Here is a 26,481-nt window from a genome sequence, read left to right on the forward strand (position 1 = left end):
ATTTTAGTATTAAGAAGCCCATATTTTAGCAAAAGGCAAAAATTAAATTATTATGTTATTTTGCATGCAATCTGCAACTAAAACGTCCTGTGAGTTCAATTATTTTTTACATATTTGAAAATACTGCCGTGATTTCAATTATTTTTTTATTTTTTTTTACAAATATGCAAACTATTTGGTTATTTGAAAACCAAATAAGTTGAATAATTTGATATTCGAAATACTATTATTTATTTGATCAGTTAACTGGCTTGGATGTTTGCCCTAAAATATTCGACCAAATTATTTCACGTTTTAAATGTTCGATTTGGTATTTGACGTGCCTCGAAAAAAATATTTGATATTCGATTCGATAACCAAAAAATGGTATTTGCACACCTCTAAGAATTGGGTGTATAATGGACCAAAAATGAACGACTATTTTGTATAAAATTTCCATCAAAATTGGAGGACTTTTCGTTTACATTTGGATGCTATTATAACCAAAGCTGGGGGACTTTTTGTTTAAATTTGTATGAAATTCCCAAATAAATTGGCTGACCTTTCGTTAAAATTTCGACGATATTTTCATGAAATTTGGACGACTTTTCGTTTAAATTTGCATGAAAATATCACGAATTTGGCCAGGACCGACCATACTTTCGGATCTTACGTATTGTTTAGTGCCGAATCGAATGAGACCAAAAATATATATAAAAACCATAAAGTGGACCTCTACGGCCCTTCGCTACCTTCCCCTACAATAGCCTTGTAAAATGAGAAACGACTGGGGGTGTCATTCTCCCTCTTTATTCCAAAACCAATCGCCTTAGAGCTACATACGTCATCGTTCTACGTCACGCGATGTCGGAAAATAGTTTCACGAGAATCGCGATACTAGGTTTCCGGATTTATCAATGATAAAAAAGTCTTCATCTTCGTAATTTTCTATTAACGCCACTAAATCTAATGGTTTTCCGTTAATATGTTTAAAAATCAATTTGAATCTATCACTTTGGAAATTTCACAACGAAAACGTTTGAGATTTTTTGGAACTATTTAAATTTTGCCAACTAACGCATGTACCTTGTGTAAAAATGCGCGAATTTAACCCTCCGCGGCGGCGAACTAACATCCCCTCCTCTTCTCCCCGAATGGGGGACGCAGCTCTGGGGTGATTGAGGGGGTTTCTCATTTTTCCTTAGAGGTCCACTTTATGGTTTTTATATATATTTTTGATGAGACCAACCGTTAGTCCGTAGGATATGAGTCGTTTCCGAGCTATAACGGACTTTACATTAGAAAATTGACATTTAATCCTCCCACAGTGTCTGAAAATATTTTTTCTTATTTTTTAATTTATTTTAACAGTATTGTTAAATGTTTGCTACAAGAATTTAAGAAGAGATGTTTAAAAAACAGGTACAGAGCTGTGGCAATCAAACACCCATGCTTTTAGCATGCTTCTGGTAGCAAACATTATTCGAAAACAATACTGTTAAAAATAAGAAAAATATTTACAGACACTGTGGGAGGATTAAATGACAATTTTCTCATGTGAATTCCGATATAGCTCGGAAACGATTCATCCTACGGACGACTTGCTGTTGGTCTCATTCGATTCAGCATAGCACTTAGTGGTACATTGGGGGTGTAAATGCCAATTTTAGAACTTTTTATAAAAAGCACGAATTATGTTCCGCACATATTTCGTTATAACTCATATCCTACGGACTAACGGTTGGTCTCATTCGATTCGGCACTCCTTCAACATGAACTATAACCAATGTCTAAATTTAAAATTTTTGGATTTTCTTTTGCATATTAGAGAAAAAACCAGGTAATTCAGTACAAACACCAATCATGGTACAATTCGTTGTACACAAATTTCGGGGGTAACGGCCCCTTCACCCCCCCCCCCCCCAACCAAAACCAAGTTGTCCATCCCGCATCGCTGCGGACTTATCAGACCCTCAAAACAGACACCAAACTGGAATTTTTAGGCCACATTGCAAGTTGGGACAAATTTTGCCGCTGAAGAACCCTTTTTGGGCCTCTTTTACCCGTATTAAGAGACATAAGAACGTTTTTTCTCAAATAACTTATCAATATATAAACAAACGATGCAATTTTTTTTTAAATTTAATTATTATTATTAAATTTGCTTTAGCCGCTACCTAACTAGGTTTCAATGGCGAACCAAAACGGGCCGTAGAAATAACATCAGCCATTGGCCATGAAGAAATGTTAAGACCCACTTCAGGTCTGTTTATTCGTCAAGTTATCAAGTTTTTCAAATCAACTTTCTGATTTTTCTTGTGGGAGCGAGTCGGCAGTAAAATACCCGAATCTCATCACGAGCTACTTTGAGATTACCAGTGATGTGTTAAAAACTTAAAACTCAACACGAGCGCTCTGAGAGCTGTTGAGATCATCCATATAAAACGCGATATTCTTCGGGATGATCGGGATCTGCCCCTGATAGCCCAATGGTACACGTAACATTTTTCTGAGCACACCCAGAGTAGCCCAAAGAAAAAAGCTATAACATTAACGAAAATATTTTAGTACCATACGTACATGTATTATGATACTTATGATAATACCACCACTAAGGTAATGAACGAGCTTTTCGTGCTGGTCGATTAGTCACGGCCAAGATTTTATATTCCTTATTTCTAACCCCACTGAATATGCTCAGCAACTGCAGGCTTGCAGACGATGTATTGAAATTAGCAGACAACGATCTTGAAATTGTTTACATTCTAAGCCTTGTAATAATTACATTTAAAGTAATAAATTCTAATGGTAAATTCATTACCATAAAGCCAACCATAGCAAACGTTATTTTAATATATCGTGTAAGGTCACTAAGATGTAATATTTCAATGAACAAAATTTGATTAAGGATCATCCTTGGCTTAAGAGTGGCGCTTTTGCCCGAAAGTAAGTTTTATTTTAGCTCCCTAGAGATTCCCACTAGGCCAAGGTAAAATCAGTTTAAATCATAAATATATGTATCATATAACTATGTGTAAAATAAAGGGTAGGTCTATCCATTAAAAGTAATAAAATTCATCGTTTTCTAAAAATACAAGGGAATTGTGTGCCCTCATTTTCCATCAGTATTCAACAGTTATTTTTGGTTCGAATATTTTTTTTAATTTAGTTGATTTTTCTATATGGTGAATTATTATATTTTAGGTTATTGAGATCCATAATTAATTTTAATAATGAATAATAATAATTATCAGCTAATAATATAATTAAAATATCATTAATTTTATTGGTTATAAAAATTGTATAAAATACTTAAGAGTAAGATTGCAAGGAATGCATATCAATTTTCAGAGCTCTATGATAATTCAGTTTATTACCATAATCTACCACTATGGTAACAAATTATAGGTTAACACACATTTGATTTTTTTCAAAAACTCTACTACCCAAAATGCTCAACTCTGGCTATGACCATTATACCTTTGAACTTTTCTTTTAGTAAAAATAGCCTACCCACTAAGATATAATCATAGTCTCATATGACACATTCATACTGGTAACAAAGAGCTTACTATTTCATGTTCAAGATTGCAAAAAATATTTGGAAAATGTGGTTTTACTGATATATTTATTTTCGTGTTTTAATTTCAGTCTTGGAGCCCATCATCATATTGGTTCAATTCACTTGCAATGAAAAAGACAAAACATAAAAACCATGATTTTAAAAATTCAAGTTGCTTTTCTTATAATAGTTATCTTTTCTGTGATGGTTGCTGACAGTTACTCTCCACTACTTGGAGCTGCCATATGCGCTTTTCTGGCATATTTTTGGGTAGCAAAGCTATTAAAGTCTTGGCTTATTGGACTGGCAGATAAATTTAGAAGAGCGCCATTAAGGTATCCAAGCTATCGTAGAAGGAGAGTTGTAACTTATTCCAGTGGTTACCTTTTGCCTTGGGTTTTAATGCTTTATAAATACATTAGAAAGACAGAAAAAGTTAAATCGGAACCTCAACCAACAATTTTTTTGAATGAAGATGGTCATGAACCATACAAGGATTACACATTTAGTGATTCTACAAGAAATCATTGTAGTATTCGCAAAGAACCACTGGCATCAGATGAATTTAAAACATTTATACGTAACATATCAGATCATTACATCAAATCTTGGCATTCTCATTTGAGTCAAAATGATAGCTTTCCTAAAGAAATGGAAGAAGTTTTGGAGGATGCTTTTTCTGCAGCCCTTTATAGAATATCAAGACTTAATATAAATCAACTGGCCAATCAACTTCTTACTATAATTTTTAATCATCTGTATAATTTCAAGCCACCATTTCAAAGAAAAATGAATTCGGTCATCAATAACAGTACAAATCCATCAGTATGTATACTTTTTTGTATTCTACAACACACCCCACACAATAGACCATAAGCCAAAAAATCAAAATTTCATAACTAATAACTTCCACTGTGTCAACATTCTATGGATGGTGACCGCTTATGATCCTAGCCTAATATTAAGATATAACAGATTTCTGGATAATTTTGTTTTTACGAAATACAGAAGGCAAAAGATCAAATTTTCCAATTTTAATTTTTGTACAACTCTTTTGGGTTTAGTCTTATTTGGACATGGAAAGTTTAATTTTTCAGTGTTTAATGGGTTTTCAAATTAATATCATAATGTTGGTCTCAGTCCTTTTTTTGTAAGATCGCGCTGATGACCTCCAGTTTGCCAAAACCTGAACATATGTACTTCAGTGTGTAAAAATACTAACGAGGTTATCCATTAGTAGGGTGTGTTTTTTTGCTCCTAGATTCTAAATTAGTTATATTTTTTAAGTCAGTGCCCATATTTTACCAAAATTTTATAAAATCTATAGGTTAGTTTTAGCTTTTGCACAATTATATTGTTATGTTTAGCCAATAATGTATTAATTATCCGTAGAAAGAATGATTATGTTGAGACAATTTTTTCCTTTAATTATAAGTCTTATGTACTGATAATGTGAAATATGTAATGTATATGTAATTATTTTTATTTTAGCTAAGTCATCCTGCTATGAGGGACCAAAAATCTGAAATAATGTATTTGATGAATGTATGTGAAATACTTGTGGATATGGCTATACCGTCAAAAATACTGCGCTGTCAGCTATCAAAAACAACAATATCTGATATTTTACTAAAGCAAGTTTTGGTTCCTCTGGTCAATCTTCTAACCGATCCATGTTGGATCATGTGGTCAATTGCGTATTTGTTAGGAAAAACTGATTTTGATTACTCTACACATTCCAAAGAAGAATTAGAAGTTTCTCGCTGTGAAGAATTACTAAAGAGAGCTTCAACTGGAGATGTATCTGACCGTGATTCAAAGAAAAATCATTCCATTAGGCTTAGTAGATCTAAGTCTTTTTCACTTGACTCTTTAGATGGTATAGGAAAAGGCAACTTAATAAAATCTAATTTCATGGACTTTGGCAGAAGTTTTCAACAATTAAATGTAACATCGATTAGTAAAGGTCAACAGAATGCCTCTCGAAAACCTGACTTAAGAATTGCCACTACAAGTTTTGCACCAGAGCCCAATAGTGAAGAGTACAGCCCTGATTTTAAATCGCTACCCCCATACAGCCTTTTTCCTGTTCTCCATCCTAAAGCGTACAAAACGCTGTCCAATTGCAAATCAGTTCCCAGTCCAGTATTTGACTGTCTTCCAAAAAAGAGGTCACAATCTAAGCTTAAATGCTCATTTAGCATGAATGAAATAAATTCATTTAGTGGAAGTGGGTTAATGCCTGATGAACAAAATGTCTTCCAAAATTCACCTAGTGCTCAAATTTTGTGTGCTGGTATTCATGATGAAGATGTTTCTCTTAAGAAATTTGATGAGTTGCCTAAATCAGTAGATATTGAAGAGGCCGAGGAAGTAACTGAAATAATTTTCCAGCCTTTTCAGAATGTTAGAATTGTTGGTACTAAGGAACAGTTGGATCCAAGAAACAAAATATATATTTTGTACACCATAAAAGTAAGTTACGCACCCTCAAGTTCAATTTTAGAATTAACTGCAATAAAGAAAATTTATCAAAAATTGTTATGACTCTCAAGGTGGTGCCTTGGGTATTAGCCTAGCTGATAAAAAAAAGGAAAGCAAGCTGACTTCAAGAATCCCTTATTGACCCCTGAAGTTGATTTGTTAGCCCTACCCAACTGAAATGAAAATTAGGCTATAGCCTTCATACTTAAGCCTTGGCAGAGCTAGTGGTGATAGCTAGCAGAAAAATATCTAAAAACCTGGATATTTGTCGTGTAATTGCATCTCCCCAGAGCTGCTACCTAAACTTCCTTATTGATAACAATTTAATTCTTGCTTCTGTCAGCAGTGACTGATACATGCACATTTCACAGGCTGATCCCAAAAATAGAGCAACCCAGACCTAACTCTTACTTTTCCTGTGTAGAGTCTAGTGATGTAAGTCGGGTAAATACCCAGTGGGTAGGGTATTTTTAAATAGGTATTTACCCGGGTATTTACCCCATACCCGGGTTAATACCCAAAACTAGGGTTTCTATAATTGGGGCATCAGTTAGTATAGGGTCGAGTGGTACTATCTGTTATCCTCCTTGTCTACATTTTTTGCTTTGTTTGGGCTTATTAGGTAGGGCAATTTGGGCAAACTACATTTTTTAAATGCAGTTTTATTTTAGTCTATATTATTTCTAGCCTGGGAGTTATTCAAAGATAAAATTAAGGTGTTGTATTCAAATATTACTCTTAGGAGTACAAACATTCTAATGTCAACAAAATGACAAAACATATCAGGAAATGTTTTAATGGCCCAAATGAAATGAATAAAATCCTTATTTGCTCACGTTACTGTTAGTGTTAGGCCTGCTAATAAAATAGTCATGATGAGGAGTCTGAGGAGAGCCAGGGGCAGCAGAGACTGAACTTTCAAATGATCGTCCAGAAAAGGAATAAATGATATTTAATAGTTATCTCATATGTTATTGTTACTATGTAAAACTTGCAAAAAAAGTAAGAAACAATAATTAAAATTTAATATGAGAATAACTTGATGTGTTTGTGGGTTTTTCAATTACCGTACTCTTAATTGAATAAATTAAAAAAAATAACAAAGAAATTAATGGTGTTTATAAACACCTGGGTATTTATGTATTTTGGGTATTTACCCGGGTAAGTACCTAAGGTATTTACCCTGCGTTTTAAATACCCGGGTTTTTTACATCACTAGTAGAGTCCTCCTTAATTTTACCCCTCTTGTCAGCCCCCTGGAGTCTCGGTTCCCCTGCTTAGACAAAATGAGCGCGTAATTTACGACTCCCTTATCCTCCCAGATTTATGAATGATCTCCATTAAAAAATACTAGTAAATTAAGAAAGAAGTATTCATTTCATCTCAACAGTTTTCAAATAAATGTTCTGAAATGGTCTGAAAATATTGAATTGTTTTTGATTTATATAAAACCTCAGATTATCTGATTATCAGATCATTTGGTCTAATGACTGAAAATTTTAAATCTATAATAACGAGCCCCTAAATTAAAGGCAATAAAAGTTGCTAGATGACTTGGGCCTAGGGTGGTGCCTTGGGTATTAGCCTAGCTGATTATTATTATTATTGTTGCAGATTTATTGCAGAACTTGATTTTGAATCTCCTTATTGATATGTAATTTTAAAAACCATTTTTTTTTAAATATTTTTGTGGCTTATGTGTCATAGTTGATCAATTTTACTTATGTAGCATTTATACAGCTGTCTAATTTGTAACATATTACAAGGAAGTTGTAATACAATTACTTAACTTTAATATTGGTGTTTCTATATTGTATTTCAGTATGAATATTTGAAATCCGAAGAGAATGAAGATGGAGAAATAGAACTTGTTGATAAAACTGGTCAAGCTGAAAGAAGATTCAAAGAATTTATTGCTTTACAATCAAAACTAGAGTCACCTGAGTTTAAAAAATATATGAAAGGTACATCTTTGAAATTGCTCTGGTCTGTTTCACTAATTTCTTATTAAAATGGATCACTTGCATACTAAATACTAGCTGGGTACCCCTTCCTTTGTCTAGCTCCCCAGCTAGTTGAGATGATCATGAAATTCTTATAGCGTAAGACACAATTTGCAAGTCTAAGGATCAATTTGCTAATTTAACCCTCAAGAGTATAATAATTTCTGTACTGTAACCGATATATTTTCCCCAGTTACAACCTAGTTCGATTGTTCCCTAACCACGTTAGTGCGTGAGAGTGAGAGAGCATTACAATTTACGACAGCACCAAAGAAGTTCCAATCATTATTTATTTGAGGTGATTTAGGTAGTGGTAGCAATAACAATAATCAAAAAGTAACATTTCTTCAATTAAATACAATAATAAATTTAAGATGAAAGAGTAACAAAACACAAAACATCATACCCTTCGTTACCATTGTGCAGCAGACATAGCATAGCACTAATTTTAAAGTAATAATTACTGACTTCCTCCGTAAGAGTGAAGAATGGCGGGATTATGACAAGTCAACAATACACTAACTCTTTCTAACATATAATAATTTTAACCTAACATTACAAAATATACTTTTATTTACAACTAAATAATGATATCTCCTACTAACTACCTAATCTACCTAATCAACCTACTCCAACAGCATCATCACTATCAATCTCCCTAAATCCTAGCTAACCTCCCTTTATATGCTGCCACAATGGGCATACAGCCAAAAGGTGTAAAAAAGATAATTTAACGATGTCATGAGAGACGTGCTCTAAGTGACGTCTACCTAAAACATGACGTCCATGACGTCACTAACGTCGACTGCTAAAGTTTAGCTAACTAAGCTCAGTTCAATATAAGCCTATGCCAATAAGTAATAAGTAGGAACATTAAAATAATAATAGGTAAATAAGAATGTGTAAACAGAGATTGTTCTGGTCTCATAGGATATAGGAATGTCAAGCTGTCAATGGTAAAAAACCTTACCATTTGCTTAGGCCTAGGCTGATGGAAACTAGGGTGAAACTTCCGGCGGTTACAGTACCCTTGTTTTTAATTTTTTTAAAGTTGGCACTTTCGTACTCCGCGATTAAACATTGGATCCTTTTTTATATTTTCATACAATAAGAATTAACTTAGTCTTTGATGTAAACAAGACCTCTAAATATTATAAAGTTGTCTAAATTTTTCTATCATCTACATTTCTGTTGCTATAAAAATAACAAAATTAACAGTGTGAGGAATGGAGACTCCCGGGGTGAAGCGTCCGTGGGCAGAGAGGAGTAGTGTCGCTCCTCGGAGTGTGTTTGTATTTTCTCTTTCGGGATTTATGGGCTATAGCCTAATGAGATTTTATGTTCTTTAGCATATTGACTTAAAAAAACAAATAATGTTTGTTACTCATTTCATAGGTATTGAAGGTCCAAGCAAATGGCTGTCAATGACAATATCACCCAAAGACAAAAGAAACATAGAGAAAAGGAGGGTATTTCTGGAAAAGTATTTGCAAACTTTGTGCTCAAGGGAAGTCATTAAAAATAATCCAGATCTTCATGAATTTTTGGGCTTTAAAGGAGATCCGAGAATTGCTTTTGTAAAAAATGCATCTGATTTTCCAGTTCAAAGAATTCTTGCCAAAGTAAGTATGAAGCAATTTTATTACTTTAAACCAACAATATAATAATATTTTGCAAAATATATTTGGCTCAAATGTTAACTTTTTTTTTAATATAGTTAGAGATAACTCTTTAAATGGCTAGGCATTTGTTTTAACTATGAACATAAAAAATTTTAATTGTAAAATTTCAACAAATAGGTGATTCTGAAATATATTTGACAAATACATGTATAAAGGAGTTTATCCTTTGGATGTGCGCTCTTGATATGCTAGTAGATATATCAAGTGCATTGAAAATAAACAAGAAACGCGCTCTCAAATATGACAGAAAGAAACCAAATTATGTGACCACTGATCTTTTTCGAAATCACCTATTTTCCTCTATGTTTGTGTTTTTTATTTATTATAATTTAATAGTTTCAATTGCTCCATAACCTTATAAACTATTTTTCTATGGTGGCCCAATATAAATATTGATGGAAACTAAATAAGCTACAATGATCAAATCTGCTTATTGGCTTTTTATGTAGCTAATGTGAATGAGGAATTTAATTTTAACTTCTCAAATTGCAGATGATGGGTTCAGCTTTTGATTTAATCAAGACGGCTCTACCTCTAGTGCCAGATGTATTAGAATCTGGTGAAATTAGTCCTAGTTCAACTTCAGATAAGAGCCCTGGTTCATCTCGCTCTCTTCTTCCACCTTTTGGAAAAACCAAGCCTAAAGTCAAAATACCAACTGTTCACCTTCTTTGTAACAGGGTAAGAAATTAATTTTCAAACTCTGTATTCATGAAACTAAAAGAATTAGTTATGAAATGTATCAAAATCATGTATATGCTAATGAAATATTGTTCATAAAAATAATTTGTCTCTTAAAGTTAAATCCTTGGCTATAAATAGCTATACCTTCTTCCCCCCTCTTGTCAAAAACCTCTGCGAATATGAACAGCTAATCAAATTTATATTGTTGTTTAAAGGTTTCATTTTTGGAGGAAGATATAAATAATTACCTAAAAGGCAATACAAATCCTTCCTCACCGGAAGAATCCAGAGCGCAATCTCCAAGCAATCTATTAGACTATGCTACAGGAAGCATTCCTAGTGATCTTGGTTCTGAGGGACAGCCTACTTGGAAAAGAAAAGCTGCTGATTTATTTATGCTCTGTGACCCTCCAGTAGGACCTAGGCAAGGATACTATTTATTTTCCTTTCTTAATTTACTCTTAACATTATTTATTTTTAATTTTAGAGTTCAAGGCGATGGCTGTGACTCAATTGAGCAAAAGTCTGAAGAATTAATGACTGCATTCAAATCAATTAAATTCAAAAGTAAGAAATTTAGTGAATGGTTTTTTTAACATTGAGTATTTGAATTTACCTCCATATTTATTTTCTTTTCATTATTACTTTAGATGTACAAAGGACATTTCAGTATGATATTCCATTGGCAAATACCCTCATTGATATTGTAATTATTGCATTGCTTCCAATTAATTCTCTTTCTGACGATTATGCAACTATTGCGTTCAAAGTACTATTTGGAGACCTTTTACAAAAGTTAGTGAAACATAATTTCATGGACCTATAGACTTTAGGCAATTCAATTTATTTAAAGCGCAACATAATGAGGTTTCTTGCTACCACTCTATTGATAAAAGGAGAAACAACAGTGCAAAGAGTGATTTCTTGTTACGTGTTACTTCAAAACCTATTTCCCCCAAATATGAGCAGCGTGCGAAGGTATTTTATTTTTGGGGTTTCTAACTTTCGACCCCTTTCAGGCCTAAAACTAACTTACGATTTTCAACCCCCCCCCCACCCTTGAAATTGATAAGCAAAGTTTCCTTTTGGGGGATTTGAACCCCCAAAAAATTTTATAAATTCCTATCAATTGTCTGCAAATTTCCCATAACATTTTTGCTAGTTTTCTATGGTCATCCTGCACTATGGCATCTCGTGTTCTTAAAAGTATGTATATGGCTAAATAGTAAAGACATTTCGTATGTATGTAGATATTCTCTCTTTCCCTACTGCTTTGGTAGAGTGCCAGTTTTTTTATTTATAGTTTTAGGTTTCATACTTATACTTTTCAAAATTAATTTTTTTTATGTTGGCATCAAATTCATTATTTAACCAGTAATCAAGACTATTTGAGATAAGCTAGTAGTTGTTTAAAGCTGGGTTTCCATGAATGATTTATAATACACGCTCCAGCTACAATAATTTTAGTCTCCACGATCGCTTGAACCTTAGCTTGAGCTTGCAAAACTGGATTGGTACAGGTTTCTAGCGCTGATCAAATCCAACTAGATATTTCCACGCTCAAGCCAAAGTTGGTGGGTCGGGTCTACCCACCTTACTGCAGTAAGCCATTGGGGGACTAGTTAGAATTCTTAGTGCAATACCTCAATTCCAGATGTCACCATGGGTCCAATAGAGGGTTTATTTAGACTGATTATTGAAAATTTAAACAAAAATATATGCTTACGAAATTAATTACATAGTGAAATATAATTCAAATGTATCAAAACCTTTATAATAGTAAGTAGTTTTGTAATTCTTTTTTTTAAACAAATTGGCATTGTTTTTATTTTAGTTGGATTCAAAAGCAGTTGAATCATCTTACAAAAAATGAACCTTGGGCATTGTGTTTGCATAAATTACATGAAACTTTGTGGCCATCAGAACCTGTCACTACTCGAAGGCAATATGAACATTTAAAAGCATGTAGGATAGCTGCAATAGGAGCATTAAAAGAAAATGTTCCAGGTACAGTTTTTTTTTAACATTTTGTGTTGTTTTCCTTTGTAATATTTAAGCCACATTTAGTCTTATTCAGTATTAGGGCAAACTTTAGGTGTCAAAATGTTATAAATTTATATTTTGAATTATCTTCATTATACTATATAATATTTCAATTAAGAAAAATATAGAAAAGACTCCAAACTTAAGTATTTTAAATTAATTGGGTACTTTATATATTTTACCAAGAATATATTCAGGTTCACAGAAAATGTGGTCTAAACTATAGCCTCTGCTTATATGATTTCTGGAAGGTATTCTCCACCTCCACGAAGCAAGAGCCTATTGGAGTGTTTTCCCATTTTACTATGAAAGATTACATGATGAAAGGTTGTGGTTTTTTCCAAGAAACTCTAAGCAAACAGGAGCTAAACACATATTCTGTTAACCTGAATACACTCTAATTACGCTAATTTGGAATGACCCATTGGACAGTAATAGGATGTTATTTCAAAAAGAACAATGTGATTATGAAGTTCTTCATTAAATTTTATACTTGCCGCTTGTTTCCACAGAAAGAGTTAATAGAACTCATAAAAAAAATCCATGCATGTATTGGTAAATGTTTATTGTATAACATAAATCAAAAGTGACCTATAATTTCTGAAAGTGCATGTATCAATGGCAGCGTTAATCTAATGAATGTTACTCGCTTTGTAAAAGTTAAGGAGGAAATGAAGCTCAACAGTATAAAAGTAGCAGGCTTATTAATTTTTTGCCACTCGATGGAAACTCTGCCGCCATCTGTCTACGTTTTAATACAAAACAGGAATGAACAAACCAGTAAATCTGTAGCATTGGGAAGTATAGGCACCAGCAAACTTTTGTAATTATGTTTATGCTTTAAAAATTGGGTTAGTAATTGAGGGGGAGCGATGTAATTGAAATCCCCATTTTGCATTACTTTAAATCTACACTTGGGTATCGTATGGTAGGAGTTTCCCAGAAGCTAATGTTGAAAATATTCAACTGGAAATGAATCGGTTTCCTTCTTTAAAGTCAATCAACAGCACTCCTGGCTTTAAAAATGTTAAATTAATTAATCCAAATCCTACTTTACACTTCTTTTAAGTCAAGCCTAGCCATATTACTTAAGAAAGGCTACAAATTAATTATTGTGTAGGCTAACCAAATAAAATTATAAGATACATGTATGATTTAAAGCTCTCAGTAACTTTTAAATTATCAAAGTGTTTCTTAAAAAATGACAGTTGTCTCAGTTAATATTTTGCTATGTTGACAAGTGGTTTTCCATGGGTTTTACTTGTTATTCACCGTTTAATCCAATAGGATTAAAGCTTAAATAAAGTTGCATAGAGTTCACTATTGGCCCATCAATATTCAGTTCCATCAATGATCAATTCATCGGACTTCATTAAATTAATGTTATATACTTTTTCTAGGAATTATTAAACGAATAGTTGGAGAAGAAATTTTACATGAAAATATAGAAATAATACTAGAATCCTTACTTAGTCAATCATATAATCGGTGAGTATTTTTATGTTTACATGTCACTGCTTTATATATTTAAAAAATGGCAATAATTAATTCAGCACTTTATATGAAACCAGTCTTTGGACATGGGCATTGGTTGAAAATTCTAAAAACAAAAATAACAAAGTTCATGTAAAAATTTTCTTGAATTATAAGATTTAATCGGATATTCTATTGGCTTATGATGAGGTTATATCGGGTCCATTAACTTGACCCCCCAGTAACGCGAATTTTTAATTATTACCTATAAACGAATTGCACTCAGCATGCACGACCTTGCACCACAAAAATTAAAGCTTGCACCACTGAGGCGGACGGTACTGGTAAAACTAAATGGGGGGCCAACTTAATGACCAGCCCCCAGGTTTAACATACACTTCGGATTTCAGCTTAAATAAATTGCACCCCTCTTGCACCAATAAAATTAGACCTTGCACCGTTATAGTTACGGAGTTACAAGAGAAACACTGGGGGGCTAACTTAATGGTAAGCCCCCCCGGTAACCAAAAACGAAACAAACACGCGTTTCTATACGCACTCGGCTTGCACCACCTTGCACCATCAAAATTAGAGCTTGCACCGCTTTCATTTCAAAATTAGAAAATTGTAGTAAATGGGGGGCTAACTTAATGGTTAGCCCCCCAGGTGACCAAAAACGAAACAAACATACGGTCCTATACAAAGATAATTACCGAAAGAGGGGACACGTGAAGGGTATGGTTCTTATAAGCTCAACGATATTGTAACTGAACATACGGTACCTACCTTCTAAAAATGGACATAGGTCATCTTCAACGCGTCAACACGAAGTTTTAACTTTCAAGTGTCAATAATTCAGTTTCCACAGTTTTATTTTTTGGGACTTTATATACCGCGTTAAATGTCTAGATGTTATAGTTCTTATATTGGTTAAAATGGTTTTTAAGAAAAAGACTAAAGAGCAGATACGAGGGGTCTGTCACTTGAGAAATCAGGTGTACATTTAAAAAAAAAACGATAATCGGATTACTAAAAATCACGAAATCCATAAAAAAATTCAGAAATCGGTAGAAATACGAAATAATCGTGAAAATCCAAAATAATCAAAAAATCTTTAGAAAGGCAAAATAAAATCAAAAAATCTCGAAAAAATCAAGTGTAATCAAAAAAAAATCGTAAGTGATTTAAAAAATCTTACCAGTTTAAAAAAAATCTAAAAAAATCCCAAATAATGAAAATAATCTAGAATAATCTGGAAAAATCAAAAAAATCATGAAAAATCCAAAATAATCCAAAAAATCAATAGTAATACGAAATTTTTTTTTACCTACCCCTCGACCCACCGACCTCGCCTTAGTTTGTTCAAGTGGCTTAGACACTATCTCTTTTTGTTCGCTATTGTTGGCTTCCAACTCGAGAAATGGAAATAGCTAGGGAAATACCAGTAAGCCGCATTCTTTCTTGACCAAGTTTTTCTTCAACTATTGTCCGGTTAAGTAAGCCAAACCGAGCCAAACGCAGGAACTCGGGCAGGTGGGATATAATACTAAAAGAGGAGCGCAGTAGCTTTGTTTAGATTCTTTCTTATAGCGGGAATGGGCTATATATTTTGTATTAGTCTCGAGATAAGGGTAAGAACATTATCATTCCTAAATCTTCGTTATGCTGGCTGTTAAGTACAAGAGATCAAAAACTAAGTAGTGATCGTTTAAAGCGAATGACGCAAAAAGCAGATACATCAAATATTGTTAATAATAAAAAATCCAGTTGGCAGTTGCACGTCCAATTTTCCCCTTTTAGAACCATTCCGCAAAGAAAAAATATTAAACGTTTCCGAATGGGCAATATTTTGAAATGAAAACCGAAAAAATGTGCTAATTGGACTCGTACTACATTTTTCCTACTGAAAGGGTGTTGCAATATCCAGAGAATATACTTTGAACTCAGTGCCCACTAAGCCTCCATCTAAAAATGCGAAGGGTATCGGTGTAGCGTGTAACTGGTTCTCTTGGGAATCTAGTTGTATTTTACGTAACGCAGAAATTCAAGGTTACGTATTTTATGATATACGCGTATACTATTAATCGTCCCGAAATTATGGGAAACGATTTGTTCGTTAGTAAAACCACATTGGAGAAATTAAACCAAATGGTTAAATGAGACAAATATATTTTTCGCTATTAAATTGACCATTTAGCAAATAATAGTTTAAAGTAATTTGGTTAAACAATCGGCAGTAATTAAGCTAAACTTGTTTAAGACTACTTTACAAGTTTTGTACCAATTCTTATTAAAATTTCAATCAAGATTAAAATTTGTAACAATTATTAGCTTGTGATATTTTATGAGAAAATTTTAGACCTGTAGAATTAATTTCGTGGAGAGTATAAAGCTTGGTTTCCACTAGCACGCGTCATTATGTTAATATTTTGGCGCACATAAGATATTGGGACACAAAATTTGGATTGTCGTGGTGACACTCGGTTGACACTAAGCTAAAAAATCACAAGTAAACCAAGGTAATGAAATGAAAGGTAAGAGCGACTAATCATTGGTAAGAATAAGAATAATGAAAAAGTATTAAAAAATATACATATAGAAATTGAAAATCGTTAAAAATCAATTAGCTTAGATATAGAAGCCCTTTAAGACATTTGAAAAAAAATCAAATATTTCCGAAATTTAAAAAATCAAAAGAAATCTAAGAATATTTCGAAATACGACCAAAATCGAAGAAATCATGCGGTTTAGATGAAAAACAATCAGTAATCTTTAATAAAAATCTAAAAAATTAAAGATTATTTATAAACTAAAGAAATTGTTGAAAATCAAAAAAATCACGGGAAATCAAGGTAAAACAAAAATCATACGAAAATCTTTGTAAAAATTTTTTAAATCACAGATTTTTTTTGTAATCGGAAAATATTCGAGAATCAACGAAATCTTTTGAAATCAAAGGAAATCTGTGGTAATCAAAAATCTGGTGTAAATTTTTTACTTAAGTGGCAGGCCCCTCGAGCAGATATTATTACAAGTGCAATAATTGCACATACAGATGAAATATTGAGTTCGGATGTTTGCCCCGGGAAATCCAAATCTGTGTGGAAGAAGATTTCGAAGGAGCTAGGAGGAGAAATGAGCGCCAACGCAATATTTACGCACGTACACAAAAATTATAATAATATTTGGGAAACTCGGATTTAGTAGTAAAAAAGATGAAACGGAGGAAAAAGGAACTTGTTAGGGTTTATTGAAGAACAACAACTAAACTGATATTAAACGAAGTTAATTTATTAAGAGCTAATTTATTTACAAGTTATCATCACTGATTCAACTAGGGAAGTGGCAAGCCACACGCGTTACAGCAGCCGATCTTAGTTAAGGGGAAACAGGGTTTCCAGTCAGTTCCCATTTTATACATGGAGGTATAACACACTCGATTTATGCCAAGGACTAATTATTATAGTACAATACTCCCCCTCTTTGACATAAATACAATCACAATATTAATATTATTAAGTACATATTATTGACAAAATATTAGCAGTTAACCCTTTACATTTAGTAATTCGACGTTATGTATGAAATTATGTTTCACTAAAATCTTGGTTAGTATATCCGCCGCATTTCTTTTTGATTCAACGTATTTCAATGTAAAGAGACCCTCATCACAAAATGATACCGCATATCTATGTGCTTTGATCTTTGATTTTCAATGTTTTTTTTAGTATAAAATACTTTAGGTTGGGTTATAGATACATTAAATGGTTTTAATTCCTCGAGAATGGGTAGAAACCATATTAGTTCTTTCGTGGCTTCTGAAATTGCATAGTACTCGGCTTCCATGGATGATAGCGATATAGATTTTTGTTTAACTGACCGCCAGGATACTAATGAGGAGCCATAAAATACTGTATATCCGCTTTGAGATATTCTTGTGTCCTGATCAGACCCCCAGTCACTGTCACTATAGATAACAAAATCCGATATCTGTTCTTGATGATAAACCAATCCGTAGGTAGCGGTGGTTGATACATAACATGCTAGTCGGCGAAATAACTCCCAATGCTTTTGCCTGGATTGCTACTAAACTGTGATAAAGCAGTTACGCCAAACAGAATATCCGGTCTAGTTCTTTGTGCCATAAATAGAAGACAGCCAATCAGGGACTTATACGGTACGTTCTCCATTTCCTGTTTCTCTTCTGTAGTGGTAGGGCTGTCCTTCCTACTGAGCCTCTCTGACGGATTTATAGGTAAATAGACTTTTAGATCAGCTCGTAGATCAAACCTCTCAATGATACGTTTGATATATGATTCCTGGTGCAATTTAAGACTACCATCAGATTGTACAGCAAATTCCACTCCTAATAGCTTCTTAATGGGTCCTAGTGTCTTCATTGTATATCGGGAGGACAATATGTGGTAAATATTGCCTAATATGGTGCTATCTTTCGCCAACACCACCAAATCATCAACATAAACTAGGACGATTGCTTTATATGGTAAAAAATAAACGCAGTTTGTACCTGCAAGTTTATGAAATCCAAGTATCCCGAAGCTTTGGTCTAACTCTAAATACCACTGACGCCCGCTCTGTGGCAGTCCATATAGAGATTTCTTAAGTCTCAAGCACTTGGATGAATCAGCTGTGTCAAATCCTGGAATTTGTTTCATATATATGTCATGATCGAGCTTCCCATATAAATATGCATTTTTTACGTCGAGGTGTTCATGCACCCACCCAAGGGTCATTACGAATATGGCAATAAATAAACGAATTAAACCGAAACTTACAACGGGATAAAATGTCTCATCGTAGTCAATGCCTTCAACTTGGGTAGATCCTTGAGCTACAAGCCGTGCACGGTAGCGTACAACATTCCCTTCACTATCGTATTTAATCGCATACACCCAGCGACAACCTATGATCTTTTTATCATGAGGTTTTGTTACTATCTCTGCTACATCTCGGCTGTTTAGTGTATCTACTTCATCCTTCATTGCTTCTAGCCATCTTTCTCTTTGATCCGAGATTATAGCTTCCTGGTAGGTTTTCGGAATATTGATATCTGTGCAATATGCCTCAAGAGGTTCCTGTTCTATATTCTGGTCGGTAGTTAATATGGTCATTAAGGAGGCTGCTAATGATTTCTTTGAAAAATCAAATGCATTTATATCACACTCGATATTATTCTCTTGCAAGTACCGCTGGACCTCTGGTTTGGACCTCAAACGATGGCCATTAGGATCAAAGTAATAGATGTCTGCTTGCCCTTGAGTGGCTCCACTCTGACGAATGACTACTTCTCTTTTAAATCCCTCCGGTAGGTTCAAAACCGTAGATTGACTTGGCAATGGTTCAGGCAAAGTCACCTCTGGTTCAGGTTCATCTCCTGATATATGTGGCATTTCTTCATTTAGTATTGTCCACACTAAAGTGGATGCATCTTCGTTGATCCTATAATGTGGAATATTTTCAACTCCCAGTTTGGTTTCATCGAAAGTAACGTGCATTGTTTCGACCACGTCATTGTCTAGTGGATACCAAATCCTATGCCCCTTCGTATTGTTAGCATAACCAACAACCACACCCAGTTTTGCACGTTGCTGAAATTTATTATATCTCTTCTGCCGAGGAATATGGACGAATGCCAAACTTCCTATTCTTCTAAGGTGGGATGCACTTGGTTTACGTTTCATCCATATTTCGAGTGGTACAGTGTTTAGTAATTTGGAATGTTTAGAATGATTTTTAACAAAAGCAGCGGTACGAACCAGTTCAGCCCATAGATTTGCGGATAATCTTTCATCATTGAGAAACTCTGACCATATTCAAAAGGGTTCTATTTATCCTTTCTGCCACTCCATTCATGGCTGGGGAATAGGTGTTGGTTTGCTCATGTTTTATGCCATCAGCATTGCAATATTCGTTGAATTATCTTGAACAATATTCAAGACCATTATCTGTCCTTATTGCCTTAATCTGTTTTCCGGTCTCTCGCTCAACCTGCGTCTTGTACCTCTTAAACATATGTAAAGCTTCACTTTTCCTTCTCATTGGATATACATGTAAATATCGACTTTTATCGTCGATAAATGTGATATAGTATCGGGCTCCCCCTAGCGAGGCGACTGGTGAAGGACCCCACACATCGGAATGGACTAGATCCAGTATGTCTTTGCTCCGTATTTCTTGGATTGGTTTGTGTGACTGTTTGGTGCTCTTTGCCAATTCACATGAAATGCAATGGTCTAAATCACCCTTTAAGGGTATCAACCCTCTCAACATTGAGTGTGAGGCCATATATTTCAGGTCAGACTCATTCAGATGCCCCATCCGTTGATGCCAAATAGTCAGGTTCCATTTGTCAGGTCTACCTTGCTCTGCCTGATATGCCTCGGGTAGTATTGCTCTGGAACCGCCATCACAGTCCAATATTGCATCCTTCAGTCCACATCGTAGAATCCTTGCGTGAACAGTGTAGAAGTTATCAGTTGATAACGGAGCCTCAAACGCAAAAGTTCCATTTGGAAAATATGCCGTAAATTTCGAATCCTTAGTGACACCAGTATAACCTGCCTGGTCCATTAGGCGTTGCGACATTAAATTTCGTCCCATCCCTGGTGTATAGATAACGTCCTTTAGACAGATAATATTACGTCCTGCATTGGTCATTTGTATCCAAATGTCTCCTCTGCCTTCCGCCTGTGACTTTCCTTCCCCTACCGTAATCTGCGCACTGAGTGGTGTGTAAGTGAAAAACCACTCTCTCTGGTTACAGAAATGCTTTGTGGCCGCAGAGTCCATAATCCAGTCATTAGTATCCGTGAAAGTACAATGTGCTGAAGCATAATAGGCGCCAGTCTGCGGTTTCGACGATCCTCCACGTGAACTTCCTCTTGTTCCACCTCTCGACCCTCCTCGCATCCTTCCTCTGCTTTGTTGTCTCCGACTTCTGCAGTCTGAAGATCAATATCCAGCCCGATTACAATTGTAACATGTTCCTGCAAACCCTCTTGGTTGAAGTTGTTGATCCTCTTTTGTTTGATCGGTCTTATCGTCCATCTTGCCTTTATTAGATGATCGTGCCATATAGGCGTCAGAGGTATTATCATAATTCATTGCTTTCTGAGTTTGCCTTCCAAATTGTGCTAGCAGCATTTGTTTAATCGGCTCCGGTTTGAACCTCGAGTCGTCCAGTTGGTAAATATTAGCAACCAATGACTCGTATGATGAGGGTAGTGTCCCGATAAATTTATACGCAATATCTTGATCTGCTATAGTCTTCCCCGCGTTTTCCAACTGTTTTTTCAAATGGTATACACGACCAATAAATACAGGCATACTCTCTCCTTCTATATATTTGATGCCATAGAATTCGTTAAGTAATGTTGATATTCGTGCTCGAGTTTTAGGTTCAAACACGTTTTCGAGTGTTGTCCACAGATTACTCGCTGTCGTTGATTCGGTTATTATACTTCTCAAGTCTTCAATCACCCCAGATGCAATGATGGAATAGGCCTTTGATTCTCGCAATTTATACTGTCTTATGGCTTCTATTTCCCTATTAGTGCTTTCTATAGTAGCTACCGGGCATGTTTCTATTCCTGTGGCAATCTCCCAAAGGCCTTGCCCTCTGAGTATCAGTTGCATATCATACTTCCATGTGTGATAATTTAGTGAATTCAATTTAGCCACTTGCCCCACCATTAATACAGCATTTCCATCCGCCATCTTGTTCTCGAACTGACGTCGTACAAAGAAGAGCACGTTTTATCTATTGCATCTTAAGCCTTGGCCAAACGACATGGTTCTGTAAATCTGGCCCATGAATATGTCAACCACGCTGACTGTTACCACATGTTAGGGTTTATTGAAGAACAACAACTAAACTGATATTAAACGAAGTTAATTTATTAAGAGCTAATTTATTTACAAGTTATCATCACTGATTCAACTAGGGAAGTGGCAAGCCACACGGCACACGCGTTACAGCAGCCGATCTTAGTTAAGGGGAAACAGGGTTGCCAGTCAGTTCCCATTTTATACATGGAGGTATAACACACTCGATTTATGCCAAGGACTAATTATTATAGTACAATAGAACTCAATCGCGAAGAAGTAGCGAAGAATCGCCCAATTCTTTGTTTGTTTTTATCTAAAAATAGCACAAACCTCAAAGCAGGGAAATACTGATGGAAGAAACGATAAATTTTAGTTTGACAATCTCGGCAGATGAGTACAAGACTATGCTACAAGAAAACGTAATTTATAAGAGAAATGAATGAAAAATCACATCACAACAATCCAGATCTTACTTAGTGTTCAAGAAAGGAAGCTGGACGCACGTCGTGTATCGCCATTTTATTAAAGAAACTAAATTGCCCTGTCTAATCGCCTTCAAACGAGCCAAGCGGAGCAGGTCAGACAAAGTATTGGCTAAAATATTTGGTCAAAGCTGTATGGAAAAATTGTCAATGAACCAATAATTGACTTTGATGTTGAAGTAATATGCAAAATTATGGGTAACTTTAACGTTGAACACGACCCTACAAAGAAGAGTCTGTTATCTGGTTTGGCAAGGAAAGAGACGATATGGTTGGAAGGGGTGTAGCTCTGAGCGCTCTTTGAATAACTAAAGCCAATGCCATGATGGAATTTGGAGATAACGAACCCAGAGATTTTCCTTCGAGTAACGTACTTAGAGGAGCTAAACATGGTGCTTTAAAAAAGACGCGACTAAATCGAGATCATGTTGTCGCATTGAACATTATGATGGTTCATCGCCAGTTCAAAGGAATAATAAGAGAACTTTGTTTTCGACCATTCGAAGTAATTTTTGATCTGCCGCTCAAATCCATGTTTACCAAAAGTACTGCTCAACTGCCAAATCGCAATTGGCAATAGATGCTACTGGTAGTCTAGTTAAGAAAATTCAGTGGCCTTCAGGGGAGAAAAGTGGTCATTTTTTGGAATCAGGGAGTACCCAGTGGTACACTGTTAAATAAGTCTTCGGCCGTTGGGATTTTGGCACTTATTTGCAATTATCTCAAAAACTATGAATGATAGCAAGTTGAAACCAATTTTATTTTTTATATTTTACTAATATCTTTCATACCTATGTCTTGATTCACGTGTAGCATTTCCATATCCGCCGGAAACGCCAAATATCGTTTTTAACAACTTTTTTAATAATGATGTTACGCCCCTGAAACCTGCATTTTTGGATTCACAAGGGTCAATTCATATTTAGAAAGTGTCATTGTTTTCCGGCTACGTCGAATGGCTGCTAAGATATGGCCTATCGAACATTCGGGTCTCATTCGGAAATTTCTAAAATGCCTAATTAATCAATATTATTAATCCGGCATATATCCACAGCATTCCAACAACTCGTTAAATCAATATATATATGCTTATTGTGTTACCCGCAATGAAACGACGAAAGTTGTTTTTTTCCTCAACAATAAGATATTATTTCGCGGTCGCCTCGAGCATTTTAGAATTTTCCGAATGAGACCCGAATGTTCGATAGGCCATATCTTAGCAGCCGTTCGACGTAGCCGGATAACAATGACACTTTCTATATATGAATCAACCCCTTGGAATCCAAAAATGCACGTTTCAGGGGCGTAACATCATTATTAAAAAAGTTGTCAAAAACGATATTTGGCGTTTCCGGCGGATATGGAAATGCAACACGTGAATCAAGATATATGTATGAAAGATATTAGTAAAATATTAAAAATAAAATTGGTTTCAACTTACTGTCATTCATAGTTTATTGAGATAAACGCAAATAAGTGCCAAAATCACACAGAGTGTACAAATGTTGTCCGAGTCGCATAATTCTGACGTTGTAACCTACTGGTTAAATATTTGGATTAGATCAGGAGGAATTTCGCCCAAGACCGTAGTTACAGATATGTTATTAGCGTTGTTATCGGCAGTCTGCCGAACGTTTAGTGATACAACATCGCTGAATACCTACTTAGCACGATGCTTCGATTTATTTGTTTTACATAAAAAGGACGTGAAATTACCAACATTTTTTGTGCGTTGTGAAGTTGCGCACACAGTTAAGTTGATTTCGAACTGGCCCAGTTTAAAGAAGAATATTAGAAGAACCAGACCATTTTATTTAAGGGCTATGGGCCAAATTCTATAATGTTCTCAGTTGGACGACATGCGTAGTTTATTAAAAGCAGTTATAACTGTGGCTCTTTCTGAAACACAAGGAGTTAAGCAGTGAAACCTCCGAAGTTAGAAACGACTGGTTAACGAAAAGATTGGCCACCGATTTAGTAGAAGATTCTGTCAAGAAGACTATATCGGAAAATCTGGACAATGAAACTGAAGACAGTTTAATTAATACCCAAGGACAGGAAGGTTCTGGTGACGTTAATACGGATAGCTTTGAAAAGTGGGTTGGGGTCATTATAGAAGAATGTCAAACAGAGCTGTCAAATAGCAATGCGGAATGGAACATAAGTTAGCCCCCCATTTACTAAAATTTTCTAATTTTGAAATGAAAGCGTTGCAAGCTCTAATTTTGACGGTGCAAGGTGGTGCAAGCCGAGTGCGTATAGGAAAGCGTGTTTGTTTTGTGTTTGGTTACCTGGGGGGCTAACCATTAAGTTAGCCCCCAGTTTGTTTCTCTTTTAACTCTGTAACTATAACGGTGCAAGGTTTAATTTTAGTGGTGCAAGAGGGGTGCAATTAAAGCTGAAATCCGAAGTGTATATTAAATCTTGGGGGCTGGTCATTAAGTTGGCCCCCCATTTAGTTTTACCAGTACCGTCCGCCTCGTAGTGGTGCAAGCTTTAATTTTTGTGGTGCAAGGTGAGTGCACTTCGTTTATAGGTAATAATTAAAAAAAAAATTACGTTACTGAGGGGGTCAAGTTAATGGACACGATTAGATCTAGAGGATGATAAGGATCTTGTTGGAAACTATGTGCACACTGATGTTTTTAAGTAAATTTTAGATTCTACCTTGGTGGAGATTATTGGTGATTTTCAGGGAAAATTTTAAGATTACTACTAACTATGGAATAAGTACGCAGTGGTTGGTTACCTTACCCTGTGAATAAAAAGTGCACTTGGGATTGATTGAATCCTTCACTCTAGAGAACCGCATGTGGTATTAATCTACTTTTTTATTGGAAAAGATTATTATTTCTGAGCTTAAAAATTAAATTTATGAAATATTCCTTTAAGTATATTTGACAGTTGGGTTCAGTTAACTTAACTTAACTTTTATCATAGGAAATGTAACACAGTCCAGGCTGTCTAAAATACTAGTATTGATGACTTATGAGTGTTTTTATAATTAACTTCAACACTTGCTTAAAATGGGGGCATAAGTGAGCCATACTCAATATTTATATAAATTTTCGAATAATCAGTTATATGATTATTAATTTATTTTATCTTATAAGCAAAGGTCATCGATTGTGTTTTCCATTAACTGCTCTTGGGAGTGAATGTTCTTAGACCACTCATTCAGAAATATAAAATGGAACATGAAAACTAATTTCAAACACTCATGAGCAGTAAATGAACAACAGCTTTTGGCAAACTCTTTTAGTTTCCAGTACCATGCGTTATATAAGTTGTTATTAATAACAATTTTTTTAAATTTGGGTTATTGTTTTTTAGGAATTTGTTGTATCAACTTTTAGACGTAATAATTGAAATGTTGTGTGCACAAGAGCTTTTGCAGAAAAATTAAAGAAGACCAAGTTCCCATAAATTGTCCTAACCTATAGTAACTGGTATCCAGAAAAGTATTTATTGAAATATATATTTAATAGTATTTTTGGCATGATGTCCGATTTTTTTCTGGTGTGAAAAAATTAAAAATTCCCATTTATTTTGTGATAAATGAAAGTTATATTTGTAAAAGTTGTTACATGTTGTTTAATCAAATGAAAATTGTATCCTAAATGTTATTTATAAATTAGAGAATTTAAAATTTATGATGTAATCAAGAATTTTTTTCATATGCCATAACTAGACTGATATATTTTCCAGTAAATAGCAAGCGACAGCTAGCAGACAATTGGTATTTTATATGAAAAATACTTAGTCGTCATCTGTCAATAAGGTGGAAATATAAAAGAAAATTTTGTGTTATCTTGCATAATCTTTCGTTTCTATAGGGTTTAGTCCAGGGATGTAAACTAGAAATTGCATAACTAGACTTTTGATTTTGTAAGATATGGGTCATAATTATTTCCTTTCCAAATGGAATATACAGGGTGTTACGGGAGACTGTCATAAATTATAGGGCGTATTCTTTGGGTCCTACTGAATTGAAAATGTCTAATGAACATGGGTCCTAAAGTGTTTCGTTTCATAGTTATGGGCCTTCAGAAATCGGCCATCAAAACACAAACAACCTTAAAAGTGAAGTCCTGTATTCTGCCTTGATCCAAATTGTTTTCAGTTATTACCCATTTGTTTTTTTGAGATTTGATAAATTAGTATCAAAAGTGCATTATTTCATTAGAAGTAGGCTACGTGTACTACTGAATTTAATAATGATTAAGGTCTTTGAAAATGTC

At 34.6% G+C, this 26,481-nt stretch overlaps 1 protein-coding gene across 1 annotated transcript; it reads left to right on the forward strand.

Moving 5' to 3' along the window:
• Positions 1-2,708: 2,708 nt before the first annotated feature.
• LOC149942976 (uncharacterized) lies at positions 2,709-25,812 on the forward strand. Its single transcript, XM_090178632.1, has 12 exons — positions 2,709-2,925; positions 3,631-4,366; positions 5,033-6,016; positions 7,848-7,989; positions 9,424-9,650; positions 10,203-10,391; positions 10,610-10,818; positions 10,882-10,961; positions 11,045-11,189; positions 12,229-12,401; positions 13,838-13,925; positions 25,574-25,812. Exons 2-12 carry the CDS (start codon positions 3,695-3,697, stop codon positions 25,644-25,646), a joined length of 2,982 nt encoding a protein of 993 aa, XP_090034758.1. The 5' UTR covers positions 2,709-2,925; positions 3,631-3,694; the 3' UTR covers positions 25,647-25,812.
• The last annotated feature ends 669 nt before the right edge of the window (positions 25,813-26,481 follow it).

Source organism: Leiobunum rupestre, chromosome 6, assembly GCF_980474605.1.
Source record: "Leiobunum rupestre chromosome 6, qqLeiRupe1.1.hap1, whole genome shotgun sequence".
In the NCBI taxonomy this organism is placed as follows: Eukaryota; Metazoa; Arthropoda; class Arachnida; order Opiliones; family Sclerosomatidae; genus Leiobunum; species Leiobunum rupestre.